Here is a 19674-nt window from a genome sequence, read left to right as displayed (position 1 = left end):
ATAATTATCAAAGTTCAGGCACTCACACATAATCAACTTCGCTCTCCAAAATTCCAGGACATGTTCAGATTTGCTTGGACATATACAGGATTTGACGGTCTACGCACGGAAACATTTGAAAACGTAAAAAACATATGTTTTGACAGAGCACAGGGAAAACTGTGCGACTCTGAAACTGTTGCATTCATTTGACGCAGTTTATATGACAAACTCCTATGTTTTCAGAATGAGATTTTCACTATGCAGCGGAGTGTGCGCTGATATGAAACTTCCTGGCAGATTAAAACTGTGTGCCCGACCGAGACTCGAACTCAGGACCTTTGCCTTTCGCGGGCAAGTGCTCTACCAACTGAGCTACCGAAGCACGACTCACGCCCGGTACTCACAGCTTTACTTCAGCCAGTACCTCGTCTCCTACCTTCCAAACTTTACAGAAGCTCTCCTGCGAACCTTGCAGAACTAGCACTCCTGAAAGAAAGGATATTGCGGAGACATGGCTTAGCCACAGCCTGAGGGATGTTTCCAGAATGAGATTTTCACTCTGCAGCGGAGTGTGCGCTGATATGAAACTTCCTGGCAGATTAAAACTGTGTGCACTTAACTCGGTCCCGAGTTCGAGTCTCGGTCGGGCACACAGTTTTAATCTGCCAGGAAGTTTCCTATGTTTTCATCACTTTTTTGGGAGTGATTATCACATCCACAAGAAAACCTAAATCGGGTAAGGTAGAAGAATCTTTTTACCCATTCGCCAAGTGTGCCAGTTAGGTGGGTCGACAACATATTCCTGTCATGTGACGCACATGCCGTCACCAGTGTCGTAAAGAATATATCAGACGTGTTTTCCTGTGGAGGAATCGGTTGACCTATGACCTTGCGATCAAATGTTTTCGGTTCCTATTGGAGAGGCACGTCCTATCGTCTACTAATCGCACGGTTTTGCGGTGCGGTCGCAAAACACAGACACTAAACTTATTACAGTGAACAGAGACGTCAATGAATGAACGGACAGATCGTAACTTTGCGAAAATAAAGAAAGTAAAATTTTCACTCGAGGCAGGACTCGAAGCAAGGACCTTTCGATCCGCAGTTGTTCACTCTAACCACGAGACCACGGCGCTCATCAGCGCACATTGTCCTTTATGTTGCCTATCTTCCACATGGACTACTCAGTTTGTATATTTTGCTTATTTTTTCATAGTTCCACAGAACTTCTTCCTGTTTTCTCGACTGATCTGTGTTCAGTTTTTCAAGGCCTATCCACTGTGTCAATTTATAACTAAATCTGAGGGGGGTGCGATGGGGAGGTTCCCTTGTTAGTGTAATGTAATCAAAAACCACTGTAACACGTCTGACTGGGTACAAACTCTTTGTGAATCAGTAGAGTCAAAATACATGTGTAGCATGTTTTGGTTGTTGAAACAAACAGTGTAAGTAATAATTCGTGTGTGTGAGAGAGAGAAATTTTGTGTAATTGAGGTGGCACAATATCTGTAAGCAGACTAACAAAAATATCATTTCCAATATTATCGTATTAAAAGGCTCGAAGATTCATTTTGTTCGATTTTCCCATTGCGACATAACCTCAAAGAGTTATGTACAATGCAAGAGAGGCAGAAAATCACACACGCAAACATTCCCAAAACAATCATGTAAACAAATGCACCTGAAAATTAGAATAAATTCTCCAAACGCGTTGTGCTAAGTATGAAAAAAGTAAGTAATTGGTGCAGTTTTTCATTATTTAAATAATGAAAGACACATATGACTTCTAGGCTTTCCTGACAGATCTGTCGCAAATACACTCCTCTCGTCTGCCGCCGGCTGATATTGTGCAAATCCCACAATATTTCGTCGATACAACTGATTTTCATCTTCAGGTGATGGTAGTTATACTGTAGTCACTGCTGCAAGATGCGACTGATGATAATCGCGCGGCGTCGAGCTTCAACAGGCCAGGATCGGGCAATACGCTTGCGCGGAAGGACGCTCGCAGTTGGAGAAAAGCGGCGTTTGTAGTGCCCCCTGGCTGAGGCCGCAGACGAGCTTTCGGTGTGTGCTCTGTGGACACAGTGCTGTCGGACGCTGCTGTGGATAAAAACTGAGTTAAGTCTCAGTAGTGAGCAGCGTCGACTCACGAATCGGAAGTTCTTCTTTCTTCTGTTTTAATTTAAAGGCAGCCAGTGCTGGATTCCAGGCAGCACTTAAATGAAAATCTGCATCCGTGTTGATCAGATTGTCCGCCGCACGGATATGTGTGGCCTCCTTAAGAACACAGTCCAAGTAAGATGACGCTGAGGGTAAAAATCTGTCTTCTCGTAAAACATACGATGTCCCGTGTCGAGGCATTGCTTCGCTACCGCTGATTTATCGGGTTGCCCCAGGCGTTTAAACGGTGGTGTTCAACACAACGTTGGATCACAGCAATAACGCCGTTGTATCTTGGATGTGTGACTTCAAGAATAGAAAGAATCCCCAAGAGACACGACAGCAAGTCTGTTTTCGACTACCAGCAAAACTGAGAAAGTTGTTGTGTTCGGTCAAAGACGATCTCGGTCTTAGGAAACATGGCGTAAATGAGATCCCAATTGTGTGGGAAATATTATTAGGGCAGATATGCCGAACCATGCAAGAACGTTCTGCTGTTCAACATCGCTACACACACCGGGCAACCTGATAAATCAGCGGTAGTGGAACATTGCCTGGACATTGTGCATTGCATGTTTTTAAAACGGAAGAAGAGGAGGAGGAGGAGATTAGTGTTTAACGTCCCGTCGACAACGAGGTCATTAGAGACGGAGCACAAGCTCGGATTAGAGAAGAATGGGTAAGGAAATCGGCCGTGCCCTTTCGAAGGAACCATCCCAGCATTTGCCTGAAGTGATCTAGGGAAATCACGGAAAACCTAAATCAGGATGGCCGGACGCGGGATTGAACCGTCGTCCTCCCGAATGCGAGTCCAGTGTACTAACCACTGCGCCACCTCGCTCGGTAAAAACGGAAGAAAATAATAAACAATAAAAGCAAGTGATAAAAACGGACCATAAATTGTAAAATGGCGGAAAGTTGTGGAAATTAAAACATAAAACAAACTGTTGGTGATGCTAATTAAATACACAGGAAGCAGACAGGTAAAATAGACAGACAATTAAAAAAACACGGTGACAGTCTGGTTTCTGTTCGCACTAGATAAAAAAACACAACAAACGACAGTATGGCGGCTATTCGCAACACTGACAGAGGACGCACAACCCTGAACACTCACTGGAAACAGCACTATACAGTCGACATGGTGAAAAATTGGGGGGGGGGGGGGGGGAGGCGGAGGACCCGGACCGATGAAGCGGAAAAAGGGGGAGGAGGACAGGAAAGGAAAAAAGGGGGGAGCAGACAGAGGGAGGGGACATAGAAAAAGAGGGGGGCTGGGCAGAGGCAAGAAGGAGTGGGAAAGGCAGTTGAGGGGAGAGCAAAAAGGACTCAGGGGAGAGAAGGGAGGCAGAGAGACGGTAGGTGGGGAAAAAACAGGATGGAAGGGGGGAGAGGGAGCCCAGGAAAGGACAGTGGAAGGGAGGAGGAGGTGAGGATCAGAGTTGATAGGAGGGATAAATGGAGGGAGAGAGGGCATCATCTGGGAGGGGGAGTCGATGGAAGCCACCTTGGGAAAGGAGATGAAGGGTGTAGAGGTGGAGGGTAGGAGGGACACAACGGTGAAGGCGTGGCAGGGGGCGGGGATGGGAGAGGAGAGGAGCAACCAGAGGATGAGGGGGATCAAGGCAGTGGGAGGGGCATCGCATTTTTTGCGGTAAGATTGAAGTTTTATCCTCAGCATCATCTATCTGCGAGTCTGTTGTTAAGGAGGCGATAAATATCCGTACGGTGGACAATCTTATCAACAGGGATGCAGGTTTCCAAGTAAGGGCCGCCTGTAATCCAGCGCTGGTTGCCATTAAATTAAAACCAGAGAACAAAACCTTCCGATTTTTAGTCGACGCAGATCACTGCTGAGATTTAATTTAGTTTTTAACCACAGGAACGTTTGGCAGCACGGTCTTTGCCCACTGCACACCTGCAGGAGCCCTTTCTGTGGTTGCCGGCAGGGAGCGCTATAAGCGCCGCTTTCCTCCAACGGCGAGCGTCTTTCCTCGCACGCTTTATGCCCGCTCCTGACCTGATGTAGTTCGACACTACCGCCGAGTGATTATCATCAGTCGCGTCTTGCAGCAGTTTTGGCAGCAGTTATTACCAACTTAAGATGTCGATCAGTTGTATCTACAATATACAGGGAGTATCAGAAAGACTCATCCGATTTCGCACGTCTATGTTTTTGAAACTAATAAACATATACGATGAATTTTGTTTTTTGATGAACGGCAAACTCAAAAAGTTTTTTTTTTCACACCTTTTCATAGGTTTTCAATATTCCTCCCTTGAGATGCACGGCATATGTCAATGCGGTGTTCATATTGTTCCCACACTGCAGCGAGCATGTCTTGAGTTACAGCTCTCACAGCTGCTGTTATGCGATGTCTCAGTTCATTCACTGTTGTTGGTTATGGAGGCACATAAACAGAGCTTTATATGAACGCCCGCAATAAATAATGACAGTCAGGTCCGGTGGTCTTGGAGGCCAGTAATGCGAGGCTGAATAATTTGATCCAGTGCGACCGATCCATCGTTCAGTAATCCTTTGATTTAAAAATTGCCACACTTCCAGATGCCACTGTGGCGGTGCCCCATCCTGTAGGTAAATGAAGTCGTTCGAATCAGTCTCCAACTGTGGGAAAAGAAAGTTCTCAATCGTATCGAGATATGAGCTTCCTGTAACAGTGTTCTTGGCAAAGAAAAATGGACCATGCACGTTCTCGCTTGAAATGCAAAAAACACATTAAATTTTGGAGAGTCCCTATGATGTTGTACTACTTCATGTGGTTGTTCTGTACCCCATATTCTCAGATTATGACGGTTCACCTTCGTATTTAAATGGATTGTTGCCTCGTCACTAAACACTAAGCGCGGAAGAAAATTGTCATCCTGCATCTTTCCAAGAACGAAATTACAGAACTCTACGAGTTGTTGCTTGTCACCTTTGTAGTGAACTGAGATTTCTTCTCTTTGCTGTCGAACGTGAAATGACGAGCAGATGACTGATGAGATTGCCCCACGTTAGGGGCCAATAATTAATTGATGCCAATAATTAAATGAAATCAGACACAAAGGGTACAAAATTAAGGGGTTCATGTATAGATGTAAAAGGTTACTTATGTGATCAAAACAAAAAGAAATGTGCTGTTTACAAAAACCAAAACAAAATTATAAATCCCAGGCCGATTTGACTGGGCGCGCACACGATTCGGTTATTAAGGGGAAGGAGGAGGGTACGAACCATCTCACCATTATTCGTTATCGTTCGTCGTGTACTGCTGTCGGCGGGGGGCCCTGCGTCGGTTCGGCGCGTCGCCTTGGAGCTGTGTAGCGCGAGTCGGCTGTCCTCATGAGCAATCGCGGCTTTGTGGCGAGGCCCAGCTATGATCTCCGCGTTATCTGCCCGTTGCTGGTTTCGTGGCCGTAGCCGTCTTGTCATGGTGTCCGAAGGCGGATGTTCGCAATGGGTGCAAGGTCGCCCATGTCCTCTCACTTCCGCGGTGTCTCCATGACTCTCTCTCTCTCTCGCTTTTCCTCCCTCTCTCAGCTCAACTCCTCTTCGGAATACTCTTCCTTTCGGCTTTGTCATTGGCGGACAAAATTTTCGATGCAGCCCAATGACAGATCGCCGTCAAATAGCCACGCCTCTCCGTGCGGGGTGGAAATTTCCTAGCGTGGCTGGCGTGTGCCTCGTGAGTCTGAATCTTTCTCATGATTTCACATTCTTAAAATGTCTTCCTGCATTCCGAGGCTGCTGTGAGAACAGCTAGAACACTTCTTTTTAACCGCCCTCACTGCGTGAGGCCTGGACAGACTCATGTTTGGCTTCGTCTCAAAATCTACCGGCATCCATGATTTATAAGGAATGTCCTTAGTATCGAGAAAAACATCTTCTCATGAATGCTGACTTCTTTCGCACCCTCCCTGTGGCAATTCCCGCACTTTGTGTGTGCTCCTCGCTGTTTCCTTGGGGTGCTGGAATCGTTGGCACATTCCTGCTTTCTAAGGCAGGTAAAATGACTGCCGGGCCGGAAGAACTCACATGCTTTCTCGTGTTCATTCTTGGCGTTCTATCCTAATGGCTACAGGTGTCCATCAGTTCTCGGTCCACTTCTCGTTGTCAGACAGGCCCTTTGGAACGTGTACCTCCTCGAGCGAGGCGAGGGCGTCCACCCGGCTTCCCGCTGTGGCTTGCAGAATGTCTGGAGCGTCCTCTCTTCGGGGGCTCGCCCCAGGGTGTCGGATTCCCTCCCCCTCCTCGGCCGCTCGCGGTGAGCTGGCGAAAGTGGCCGTGGTCGGGCCTATTACCCCTTCATGAAGAGCTTTCAGTAGCTGAATGTTGTATAATTTCATGTGTAAACGTCGACGCAACGCATGCCAGACAGTCATAAGGGGCATGATGAACTGTCGAGCTGCACGGCGAACGGATTTCTGCGAACTCCTTGTGAAACTGTGGCGGAAGTGTTCGACGTCTGTGTCAGACACTAGGGGACGGCCCGGCGATTTCCCTTTTCACAAACAACTGTTTCTTGGAATTGTTCATGCCATCGTCTAATGTTCTGCGCTATAGGAGGATCCACACCATACTTAGTACGACAGTCACGCTGAACAGTTATTGCTGACACGCACTGCACGAAACATGGAACACAGAATGCTTTCTGCTGTCCCGACATCATTTTTACTAGAACTGAAATGGGCGCTCACTGCTGCTGCCTAGTGGGGACCATGTGTAACACGAGAGTTTGCTCTTTCCAACAGTACATTGTTCACGCACATATCTCAAATAACATCTACAACTACATCTACATACATACTCCGCAATCCTCCATACGGTGCGTGGCGGAGGGTACCTCGTACAACTAGCATCCTCTCTCCCTGTTCCATTCCCAAACAGAACGAGGGAAAAATGACTGCCTATATGCCTCTGTACGAGCCCTATCTCTCTTATCTTATCTTTGTGGTCTTTCCGCGAAATTTAAGTTTGCGGCAGTAAAATTGTACTATAGTCAGCCTCAAATGCTGGTTCTCTAAATTTCCTCAGTAGCATTCACGAAAAGAACGCCTCCTTTCCTCTATAGACTCCCACCCAAGTTGCTGAAGCATTTCCGTGACACTCGCGTGATGATCAAACCTACCAGTAACAAATCTAGCAGCCCGCCTCTGAATTGCTTCTATGTCCTCCCCCAATCCGAAGTGATAGGGATCCCAAACGCTGGAGTAGTACTTAAGAATACATCGTATTAGTGTTCTATAAGCGGTCTCCTTTACAGATGAACCACATCTTCCCAAAATTCTACCAATGAACCTAAGACGACTATCCGCCTTCCCCACAACTGCCATTACATGCTTGTCCCACTTCATGTCGCTCTGCAATGTTACGCACAAATATTTAATCGACGTGACTGTGTCAAGCGCTACACTACTAATGGAGTATTCAAACATTACGGGATTCTTTTTCCTATTCATCTGCATTAATTTACATTTATCTATATTTAGAGTTAGCTACCATTCTTTACACCAATCACAAACCCTGTCCAAGTCATCTTGTATCCACCTGCAGTCACTCAACGACGACACCTTCCCGTACACCACACCATCATCAGCAAACAGCCGCACATTGCTATCCACCCTATCCAAAAGACCATTTATGTAGACAGAAAACAACAGCGGACGTACCACACTTCCCTAGGGCACTCCTGATGATACCCTCACCTCCGATGAACACTCACCATCGAGGTCAACGTACTGGGTTCTATTACTTAAGAAGTCTTAGAGCCACTCACATACTTGGGAACCAATCCCATTTGCTCGTACCTTAGTTAGGAGTCTGCAGTGGGGCACCGAGTCAAACGCTTTCCGGAAGCCAAGGAATATGGCATCTGTCTGATACCCTTCATCCATGGTTTACAAGATATCATGTGAAAAAAGGGCGAGTTTGGGTTTCGCAGGAGCGATGCTTTCTAAAGCTGTGCTGATGCATGGACAGAAACTTCTCTGTCTCAAGGAAATTCGTTATATTCAAACTGAGAATATGTTCGAGAATTCTGCAACAAACCGATGTTAAGGATATTGGTCTGTAATTTTGAGGTTCCGTCCTTCTACCCTTCTTATATACAGGCGTCACTTGCGCTTTTTTCCAGTCGTTCGGGACTTTACGTTGGGCAAGAGATTCGCGATAAATGCAAGCTAAGTAAGGAGCCAATGCAGTAGAGTACTCTCTGTAAAACCGAACTGGAATCCCATCAGGACCTGGCGATTTATTTATTTTCAACCCATTCAGGTGCTTCACAACCCCAGGGATGTCTATCACTATGTCCTCCATACGAGAATCTGTAAGAGACTTTTAAAATCGGAAGATTCTTTTTGATGCACCCTGCATTGAGGGATACGCACCATATGATCCGGCGGCAAACCCGAGTAATGTATTTACATGAATGAGACAGTTGCAGGCTTTCGTAAAACATCGAATACGATGAGCGATATCGAGTTCCTTGTTGCAGCCGAGATGTAACACCGCTCTCACCTGTTGGGCAGGGTGTTCTGGCGGATGGTGCTGGTGCTGGCGCTGCTGGCGGTCGTCCTGTGGGCCGAGCTGCTGCTGATCGAGCTGTCCCACTCACGGCAACAGCCCATGATGCTGCCGCCACTCTACACATCCGACTCGGGTGGCGCCCCCCAGCGGCCAGTCAGTGGGGACACCAACATCTTCTTCATAGAGCCCACGTGCATCTTCGAGGTGCGTCGCCTCCGATGTCCGTAGGCAAGCTAATTTGTGTTGATTCTTCCATATTTCCCATCACTGCAGAATATTTATTTATTTATTTAACCTGATCAGATTAGGGCCAACAGGCCCTCTCTTACATCGGACCAGTGTTCCACACATGCAGCATTTCACACATCAGAGTTATATCATGACAATAGTTTAAATAAGAAAATTAGATTACTCTAGTGACAATATGAATAAAGAGGTATGACTAAGACCTAATAAAGTAAATGCTGGCAGTATTTTTACAACAGGTGCTACACATACAAATTATGATAAAAGCAATAATAATAACAGTAAAAAAATCAAATAATAATGATAAACATGAGAAAAATTGGCAATAGTAATGAAGATTTGTGCAGATGTACATTAATATCTTGGTGTGTAAAGTAGATGTTTACTAGTATAGCGAGTTTTGGGGAAGGGAGATATAAGGAGGGGGAAAGATGGAAGTAATGAGGTGAAGTGCATTCATGTACAGAGGAAGGCATTACTATTGCTTAAGTAGATACGTCATTAACTGTTTTTTTGAAACTGGACATGTAATTAAGTTCTCTAACATAACGAGGGAGGTTATTCCAGAGTCGGGTTCCCGCTACTGTAAAGGACTTGGAGAAGGTGACTGAGCGATGCAGTGGAACAGAGAGGATTTTATTATGATGGGAACGTGAGTTTCTGTCATGTTGTTCCGACATAAACGTTAAGGACGAGGAGAGATATGGGCGACAGTGTACATTTATAAAGCTGTAGATGAGACAGAGTGTACGGAAATCTCTGTGTTTGACTGCAAACAGCGAGGACAATTTTGCATATGCTGGTGAAATGTGATCAAAAAGTCGAACGTCACAGATATATCGGACGCAGGCATTCATAACCAGTTCCAGACTTCACGAAGTTTCCTGAGAGAGGCCTTGTAGGATAATATCGCTGTAGTCAATGATTGCGAGTATAAGCGTTTGTACTAATTTCTTTTTCAGATCGAAAGGGAAGTGTTTTTTATACTTTTGTATGACATGAAAGGATGCTGATGCTTTTTTGCACACTGCAGGTACATGCTCTGTCCAATTTAGATTTTCATCTATTATTACTCCCAAACTCTTTGCGGAGGGAGAGAATTTAATATTTGTTCCATTTAGGATAAGAGATGGTACGGATTCCCGATGTTTTGGGCTAATGAGCTTAGAGTTAATGAACATCAGCCAATGGATGTTTCCCTATTATAAATTTATAAAAGATTTTATATATATATATATATATATATATATATATATATATATATATATATATATATATATATATTCAAATTTCAAAGCAATCAGTCAAAAACTTCCAGAGATTTGCGCTTAGGGACATTTACAGTTTCTATTTATGTACAATCATAGATGTCCGTTTCTTCAAAATCTCAAATCGCCGAAAGTTCTTTATGGATTGCTTTGAAACTTTGATGCAACATTGCATTCGAATACGCTTGTGTTTTTTTTCCAATTTACTTAAAATTTTGACAAAATACTGTAATAAACGTTTAGACACATATAAATTATCCACTTTGTAATACATAAATTTGTATATAAAATATACACTAGCGTAGAGGTGTGACGGAACAAGAAGTTGTATTTACAGCTCATTGGTTTATTATTAGAATACTATTACGAAATCTGAAATTATAATAACAATAAACAATAAACAAGGCTCAAGTTCAGAGAGAAGGGAGGAAAAGAAGATGCACAGTGGTGTGGAAGGAAATCGACATTGAAAAGGGAAGGAAGAGATGTACAGAGAGAGAGAGCGCAGGAGGACATGGAGCGAGAGAGAGAGAGAGAGAGAGAGAGAGAGAGAATGGGAGAAGGAGATGGACAGAGAGAGGGTGAGGAGGTGATGGACAGACAGAGGGGGAAGGAGCAGGAGATGGACAAAGGAAGGAGGAGGGGGAGATGGACAGACACAGGGGAGAGAAGGAGATTAGGATGTATATCTAATTCCCATACATATTAGAAGCGTGTGCTTTCTCTTTTATCTTTTTTCAGTTTTAGTATACTGAGCTACAACAAACAGTGGCCAGGTTCAGCTAGTGTATATAAATAACAATGTAAATATTCGGTTCTTCAAAATCGTGATTCTCCGAAAGTTCTTCACTGATTGCTTTGAAATTTTGACTCTACATTGCATTCGAATGTATTTGTGTTTTTGTATACTTATTGGAGCGCCGTGTGATATATAAATACTCATATACTGTTTATAAAGAGGATACGTTGTTAACAAAAATCTCAGATTCGTTTATTCAAAATATTAAATCTTCGAAACTTCTTCACCGATTCCTTTGAAATTTTGACCCAACGTTGCATTCCAATACGCGTGTGTTTCATATACCAACTGGGGCGCCATATGGTATATAACTATATCTGTTAGAGAAATAATAAGTAATTATATATATATATATATATATATATATATATATATATATATATATATATATGGCGTTCTTGTAGGTATATAGAAACATGTGTGTATTCCAGTAAAACGTTGAGCCAAAATTTAAAAGAAATCGTTGAAGAACTTTCGGAGGATTAGGATTTTGAACAAACGAACATGTGATTGCTTCCAACAATTTATCCCCTTTACATACATATTTATATACAATATGGTGCTCCAGTAGGCATATAAAAACATGTGCGTGGTCGAATGCAATGTTATGTCAAAATTTCAAGGCAATTGGTGAACTTTTGGAGATTTAATATTTTGAACAAACAAACATTTCCACCTACATTAACAAAAATGTAAGTGTTCACGAGTTGAAAATCTTAAATCTCCGAAAAGTCTCTACCGATTGCTTCGAAATTTTGACTCAACGTTACATTCTAATACTTGCAGGTTTTTATGTGCCCGTTTTTCAAAATATATGTATGTATAATAGAGAAATCTTATTACCAAAAATCTCTCGAAAAGTTCTTGACTGGTTTAATCCAGATTTTTACACAATACGCTAATGAACATTCGGATGTACATACGCTATATTGTTCTAATATATAAAGTATGTATTCAACATGTACAGGAGGAAACGTTGTTGCCAAAAACCTCAATAAGTACTCCAACGACTAACTTCAATTTTTACTCGTAGTTTAATAAACGTTGGAACGCAATCGCTGCACAGGGTGTTACCGTAAGAGCGTGCAAACATTTAGCAGCACATAGAGAATGCTCCACTCGACAATTTGAGATGGGAAACTTGGGGTCGTAGAAGCCTTCTTAGGGAAATAACAGGAATAAAATCACATTACTGTGTACTATTTTTTACTTCGTTAGTTAACTCTAAAGACCATCACTGACACAATGAACGTACCATTTGTACTGTATCTTACAAAATGTTCTGAAACTGACGGCCATCCACCTCAATGTAAGCGTGACATGGGCGAACAAGCTTCTGACGCACCCTAGACAAATATCCCTGGTGTGTTTCGAATCACATCACAGGTAGCTACAATTCTGGCAACTGATTTCAACTCCGAATCCACTGGGCTCTCATACACAAGTGACTTTAGATATTACCATAGGAAATAATCAGGGGGATTCAGGTCATGTGACCTCGCAGGCCTTGGAATAGAACCTCCCCTTCCAATGCAGGGACCAGGATATACTGTACCGGTACAGCTCCATTGTACTGTACTGTACATCTCTGAATAGCAGTGAATAATGAATGGGTCTGCCGTTGACTCACAGCACATTCTATCATGGGACAATGTAAATACGATACAACAGAGTCACCTTATGGACAAGTAAAGTAAACAAAACTTGCATCATGACTTCCAGGTAATAAGGCTCGTCCTCCTTGTTTCCTTGTGGGAAATAAAGAATGAACATGTAAATAAACAGCACAGTACGTGTACTGTTAGTTGTAAATAAGCTGGAAAATAGAAATGCTAGACAAAGCGATAGATAAGTTCTCTTCCATATCTCCTTAAGCTGACTTTTCCGATCTCAGGTTCCCTATCTCAAAATTGTTCAGTGGAGTTTTCTCTATGTCCTCTTACATTTTTGCACGGTCTTACGGAAACACTCTGTATATTTTTGGCTTGATTTGCAAAAAGTGGGGCTTCAGTACGGTTATCTTCCAGGGGGTGGTTTTGAAGTCTAGACCTCTTAAAACTCTCTATTAGGGAGAGAGCGCCTCATAAAAAAATGCACCAATTCCAAAGTCACCAAAAAAATATAAAAAAACCTGAGGTAAAACCAATAAAATCAACGAATACAAAACTTCCACAGATCACATATAATGTCAAACCTGCGTACTATGCAAAAAACTGATGGACGTCAAATAAATAGCTGCTCTAATAACAGCACTGAGGCAACTGTGACAAATTTGTTCAACAGGAGCGAATGTTTCAGTTACGAGCTGTTTGCACACAAAGTGTCGATGTCCCACTAAGTAATGTTTACGTTTTACAACAGTTAAAAAGTATTTTTCGGTATCGAGATTAACGTTAGGTTCAGAGTTTATTTTTACAGCGTGGATTTTATCTGATATGTTCGAGACTGGTGATTACCACAAAAATTTCGAGGATGGTAGTCACAAATTTTTTCTGATATGACTAGAAGGAATTAAAACAGTACGTTGTTGAAGCAATCAATGTTTTCTACGGTTTAACGCAAAAAGAAAACAAACATTAGGCTTAGGAACCTTGTGAAGCAAATTCTGTAAAGTGTCCTAAATCTTGGCAGGGTGATGGGTGTGCCAAAGAGGAGAGGTTCCCTACCTTCTTAAAAGAAATTCCAGTAAGAAAATTAGAGACGACAAGTATAGCATGAGCTTGTAGCTTCAACCGAAGAAATGTGGAATCTCTTTCCAGTAATTCGACAACAGTTCTCGAAGGAGATAATTTTCATCTGTATGAAATTAGCAACATGGACGCTACGTACATTACTTCAGATCATAGGAGAGGTAGAACTGTTGCTAACTATGAACTAAGGAAAAAAGGATGCTGTGTGCAGAACGTAAGACGTGGGCTCACTAATTACGCACGCCAAGGCGAAAGAATAGTTATATATGTGAAAATCGTGGCAGTGCTCTCGAAAGTGACTAAGCCAAAATAGAACATTTTTTCAAAGTTTACCTAAATTACTATTTTAATATTTAATTTGGTCCTGAGTATGCTTTATCAGTATCGCTGTTTTATTTTTCTATTCTTAATACACCTTTTTTAAGTAAATAATTTGTTTCTTTCCCAGCTAAATAACCCAGGACAAAAATGTAAATGCCTGTGATAACCAACCTGGAGTCGGGGCAACTTGCCACGAGAATTTACCCAGACAAAACTTCTTCCTTTTGATGCTGCGCGGCCTCGGATCTGTGGGGAAAATAAAGGGTGATTCAAAGTTCTTATTACAAGATTGTAGAGGTTGTAGAGGATGAACTTTTGATAAGAAACCCATGTCTGGAAATGTAGCGTTTGGATTTAAAACAAGCTTGAAGATGTGATTACTTTCACAGCTCCCACTTCATGCTACACACAGTAACTGAGAAGTGGGCGCTGTCAGTAGTACCTGTTGTAAATACGACTTCACATAACATCTTCGACCGACTACAACAACGGCTGTTAGCAATCAGTACGGTCGAAACTAGGTGTGTCGGCTGTGGTATCCGCTGATGCACTGCATTCTCGACTTTGAAGAGGATATCCTTCGTCACGTAGAAGAGCATCCAAGGACAAGTACTCGGAAAACTACCCATGCCATGTGCTCCTATAGCACCAGGTCAGCGCTCATTGGCTCCACCGAGTGCATACTGTGAACCAGGAAATTTGAAAGTGATCCGATCAACAAACTGATTTTACATCCAAACGGTACATTTACAGTCGTGGGTTCGTTAGCAAAACTCATCTGCTAAGTTCCCTACACAGCTACTGCCAGTCTGTAACAGGAATTTTGAATCGCCCTGTATACCCAAGAATACATATTACTAACTAGCTGTTTCCAGCCACGCATTGTTGTTGTTCACTCTGGTTAAAAGGAAAAGAAAGAAAAGAAAAGAGAAAGCACACGTTTCTAATATGTATGTGAATTGGATATACGTCCTAATATCCTTCTCCTCCTCCCTCTGTTTTTGTCCATCTCTTTCTCCTCTCACCTCTCACTGCACCTGCTGCTGCCCCCTCTCTCTACCCCTCTCTCTGTCCATCACCTCTGTTAGCTCCACTACTCGTAGCATTTGCTAAGTCCCACAGAGGTTCAGACGGTATGACGCATCATCACTGAAAGTACCTAGAGCCATCCTTGCATATACAGGGTGCTCCATTGATCGTGACCGGGCCAAATATCTTACTTTGTCTCGCTTGAAGGGGAAAACCAGATGGCGCTATGGTTGGCCAACTAGATGGCGCTGCCATAGGTCAAACGGATATCAACTGCCTTTTTTTAAACCGGGACCCCCATTTTTATAACATATTCCTGTGGTACGTAAAGAAAAAAGAATGTTTTAGTTCTACAATTTTTTTCGCTTTGTGGTAGATGGCGCTGTAATAGTCACAAACGTATAAGTACATGGTATCACGTAACATTCCGCCAGTGCGGACGATATTTGCTTCGTGATACATTATCTGTGTTAAAATGGACCGTTTATCAATTGCGGCAAAGGTCGATATCGTGTTGATGTATGACTATTGTGATCAAAATGCCGAACAGGCGTGTGCTATGTATGCTGCTCGGTATCCTGGACGACATCATCCAAGTGTCCAGACCGTTCGCCGGATAGTTACGTCATTTAAGGAAACAGAAAGTGTTCAGCCACATGTGAAACATCAACCACGACCTGCAACAAATGATGATGGCCAAGTAGGTGTTTTAGCTGCTGTCGCAGCTAATCCGCATATCAGCAGCAGATCAGAAAGAAAACAAGTTTTCAATATTAATTAACTATTTTTAGCGCAGTGAAGACATGTTACAATTTTTATCTGGTGGAAATTCTCGTCAAACCGTCAGTCACTGACAATTTCACAAAGTTTCACACTGAAGTTGCTACGTAACCGTGATTTATTTAGTTTCATAATCGAAAAATGATTTTTCACACAAATATGTCGATCGAAATATTGTAGCACTTTTGTAGCCTCGTCATGGCGACTTGGAAAATCTACCTGAGAAAAGCAATGTAGACGTCGTGGACAGTTTAACGTAAAAAAATTTGTAATTAAAACTGGAATTAACTTTTAGGTAAATCAGTTACGTCTGCAAATGCACAGGGGCGCTTTTAACTTAAAAGGCCACTGGCCTAGAAACCAGATGTAAGGTTGACAGTGTCTTCGAAAAATTTATAAAACTTTAGTTGTAACACTTTCAACACCAGAATGAATTCTTCAAAGGTTGTGCCTTCTTTACCGCTAGAGAGCTTAGGGAGCTGGATCGTCTTCGTCATAATGTGTCCCTTCTACAACGCGATTTTACTTTTAGATACACCCCATCAAATTGGAAAGAAGTTACCTTGAAATGTCTTACATGGGAAGTGTACAATCAAGTCTACTTCAAATGCAAAGTCTGCTATACATTCTGGATGGTCTAAGTTCCGTTCCTGCACTCCTTTTTCCTTCATAAATTCGGCAATAGCAAATTTAAATCGAAAATCGTTCCAGCCACGTCCCTTGAATTAACAAACGCACTTTGCAATAATATATCAAGTCTCCACGCTCCGTTCATTACTATTGAAAGCTGTTGCAACTGAAAATGGAGTAATGGGTGCGACTTCAGAAATTTTACTGCTCGTACCACCTATTTCTTCTGGTGCTTCACGTCTGCAAATTTAGCACGAAGTGTTTATTGATGTACAGAACAATGAATCCCGTCTGTCGATCGTTATAATTTTTTGCTCTTTTATTGTCATCTAAAAGTCTAAATTCTTCCTGCATGGTACCATAATGTTGATTTCGCAGCAAATAAGCAGTCCCCGTAGCTTATGAGAACTGAGAATTCTCTTCCCTCTCTTCTGTCATCCCCATTCATTTTAAAAGTCTGTGACAATAAATTGCTAGACTGTCTCTTTTTGTCCAAACAGCCACTGGATCAGTGAACGTCCTTCATACCACGGACAAACAGCGAAGAATAAACAGGTCGCTGACATCAGGATTCCGCCGAACTCAGAGACTTGTGCCGACCGCAAAATGCCGCACCGCAGTGTTAAATGAAATTTCGCGCTATTCCGGGTACTTCCGAGAAGGACCGAACAAAGGCGAGTGGCAGGCCGTGCCTTGAGCCGCCCGCGGCCCACAAACGCCGCACGCGTGAAGTTTGGCACGCCACGGCGAGCCCTGGATTAAGGCAACCGTTGTAGAGAAGCGGAGTATCCGGGTACGAATCCCATTCCGGCACAAAATTTCAGCTTTCACCATTGATTTATAGCACTGCCTGTAGGCAGCTGAAATCCTGTCTCTCGTAATACTGATTCTTTACGGCCGCTTACCACAACAGAAAAAAAAAAGAATGGTTCAAATGGCTCTGAGCACTATGGGACTTAACATCTGAGGTCATCAGTCCCCTAGAATTTAGAAATACTTAAACCTAACTAACCTAAGGACATCACACACATCCATTCGAACATGCGACCGTAGCGGTCGCGCGGCTCCAGACTGAAGCGCCTAGAACCGCTCGGCCACACCGGCCGGCTAAATGTGTTCAAATGTGTGTGAAATCTTATGGGACTTAACTGCTAAGGTCATCAGTCCCTAAGCTTACACACTACTTAACCTAAATTATCCTAAGGACAAACACACACACCCATGACCGAGGGAAGACTCGAACCTCCGCCGGGAGCAGCCGCACAGACCACAACAGAAAAGACACCATGTTTCAGTATATTGTCACAATACTCAGTCCCTGTTCCGTTAGTAGGTGGGATATATTGCCGCTTTCTACGAGTAACTCATAAGCAGCAGACATTATGGTCGGGTCGTTTTTCAGACATGTAGTTGACTCGTTATGGATACTTGGATAGCGTTTTTCTTTGTTACATTATGTCACTTTGTGTGCTGACTATCAATGGCAGTGCTGTGAAACTTGGCACTGATTGGCCTTCCATGACTGTAGCATATCAATAGCTCAGTTTTATCCTTACTGTGTAGCTCCTGGCTTCTTATACAGTCTCTAATTCGGCTCTGTTTGGGTTTATTTCGACTCTAGGCCCTCGTCGACAGCTTGAAACATATGGCTGACTTACGTCAAGCATTTTTAAAAGATGTTTTTACCGTGGTCACTTTTTCGTACTCTCTCTGACTACCCATGCACAGGAAATGTGCTGTGTTTTACCTTGAGTCGGACATGTACACTTTGTACTGATTTTGGGTATGTTCATTGTTCTCTATATATTTTTTGATCTTATTTGCTTTTGTATTATTTGTGGCTTTTCATGGGTCTTGCAGATCAGACATAAGGTTCCTTTTTTAACTTACAATTGCACCTGAAAATAAGGCTGAGGCTCCGAAACACGATTGTGTAAGATTTCTGTAATAAAAATGTTGTACAACTTAGCAGAAGTTTCAGTTAAAAGTTTCAGTTACAGAGTTATAAAATAGTGGGTGATATTTGGGATATAGGCTTCACTGAACAGAGAATGAGGAATAAGAGTTAACTGTATCAACGAATGAACACTTATAGTTTAAAAAACGTAAAAAAACAATAAAATTCAGAAAACTTTAGTCAGGAACTAGGAGCTGCGTACACCATACTCAGAATATTACGATCGTACTGTGATTTTAGTTTAGACTGCTGGGAAGCAGCAGCGACTGAGAAATGAGACTTGTGACAACCAGTCCGTGTGTCAACCTGTCTCGGTCTCCCCTGCTCGAAGAGAAAAGTTTCAGATCCTTGTTCACCAGTGTGAATTTACGTTTCCCATTGTTTTGGTGCATAAACTGGCCTGAATGACTCTTCCAACAAAATTAGCACCAATTTATTTTCCCATCTGTAAATATGGATTAATTTCTTCGTTAAGACCCACCATTTTATGTGATGGTGCTTTTGTTTCGTTGCATTTGGACAAGCGAACATGTATTGTCTAATTTATTAACAATGAGTGCTCTTGAGTATGGCATGTACAATTAGTGGCAGATGGAGGGATTAACGTGGCAGCTTCAGGAAAAAGTTCAATAATATGTCTATCATGTCGTTAACTATCTTTTTCCAAAGCTGTTTCACAGAGGAAGGCCGCACTCCAGTCCCTTCTCTAAATCCTCGCACAAACGAAAAAATGGCTGACATCGAAATAAGTGTCCAAGGAATAGAAAAGCAACTGGAATCACTCAACAGAGGAAAGTCCACTGGACCTGACGCGATACCAATTCGTTTCAACACAGAGTACGCGAAAGAACTTGCCCCCCTTCTGACAGCCGTGTACCGCAAGTCTCTAGAGGAACGGAAGGTTCCAAATGATTGAAAAAGAGCACAGGTAGTCCCAGTCTTCAAGAAGGGTCGTCGAGCAGATGCGCAAAACTATAGACCTATATCTCTGACGTCGATCTGTTGTAGAATTTTAGAACATGTTTTTTGCTCGAATATCATGTCGTTTTTGGAAACCCAGAATCTACTCTGTAGGAATCAACATGGATTCCGGAAACAGCGATCGTGTGAGACCTAACTCGCTTTATTTGTTCATGAGACCCAGAAAATATTAGATACAGGCTCCCAGGTAGATGCTATTTTCCTTGACTTCCGGAAGGCGTTCGATACAGTTCCGCACTGTCGCCTGATAAACAAAGTAAGAGCCTATGGAATATCAGACCAGCTGTGTGGCTGGATTGAAG

The 19674-nt window shown here is 42.8% G+C and overlaps 1 protein-coding gene across 1 annotated transcript in view; it reads left to right on the top strand.

Annotated features, from left to right (window-relative positions):
* The window catches only part of LOC126237237 (uncharacterized), a 166012-nt gene that overhangs the window by 89570 nt on the left and 56768 nt on the right, over positions 1–19674 (top strand). The window contains exon 2 of the mRNA XM_049947135.1: positions 8674–8875. Within this exon, the coding sequence (XP_049803092.1) occupies positions 8674–8875 (202 nt within the window). The remainder of the gene's footprint in view (positions 1–8673; positions 8876–19674) is intronic.

This window comes from Schistocerca nitens, chromosome 2, assembly GCF_023898315.1.
Source record: "Schistocerca nitens isolate TAMUIC-IGC-003100 chromosome 2, iqSchNite1.1, whole genome shotgun sequence".
Lineage (NCBI taxonomy): Eukaryota > Metazoa > Arthropoda > Insecta > Orthoptera > Acrididae > Schistocerca > Schistocerca nitens.
This window is presented reverse-complemented; position numbering and strand designations above follow the sequence as displayed.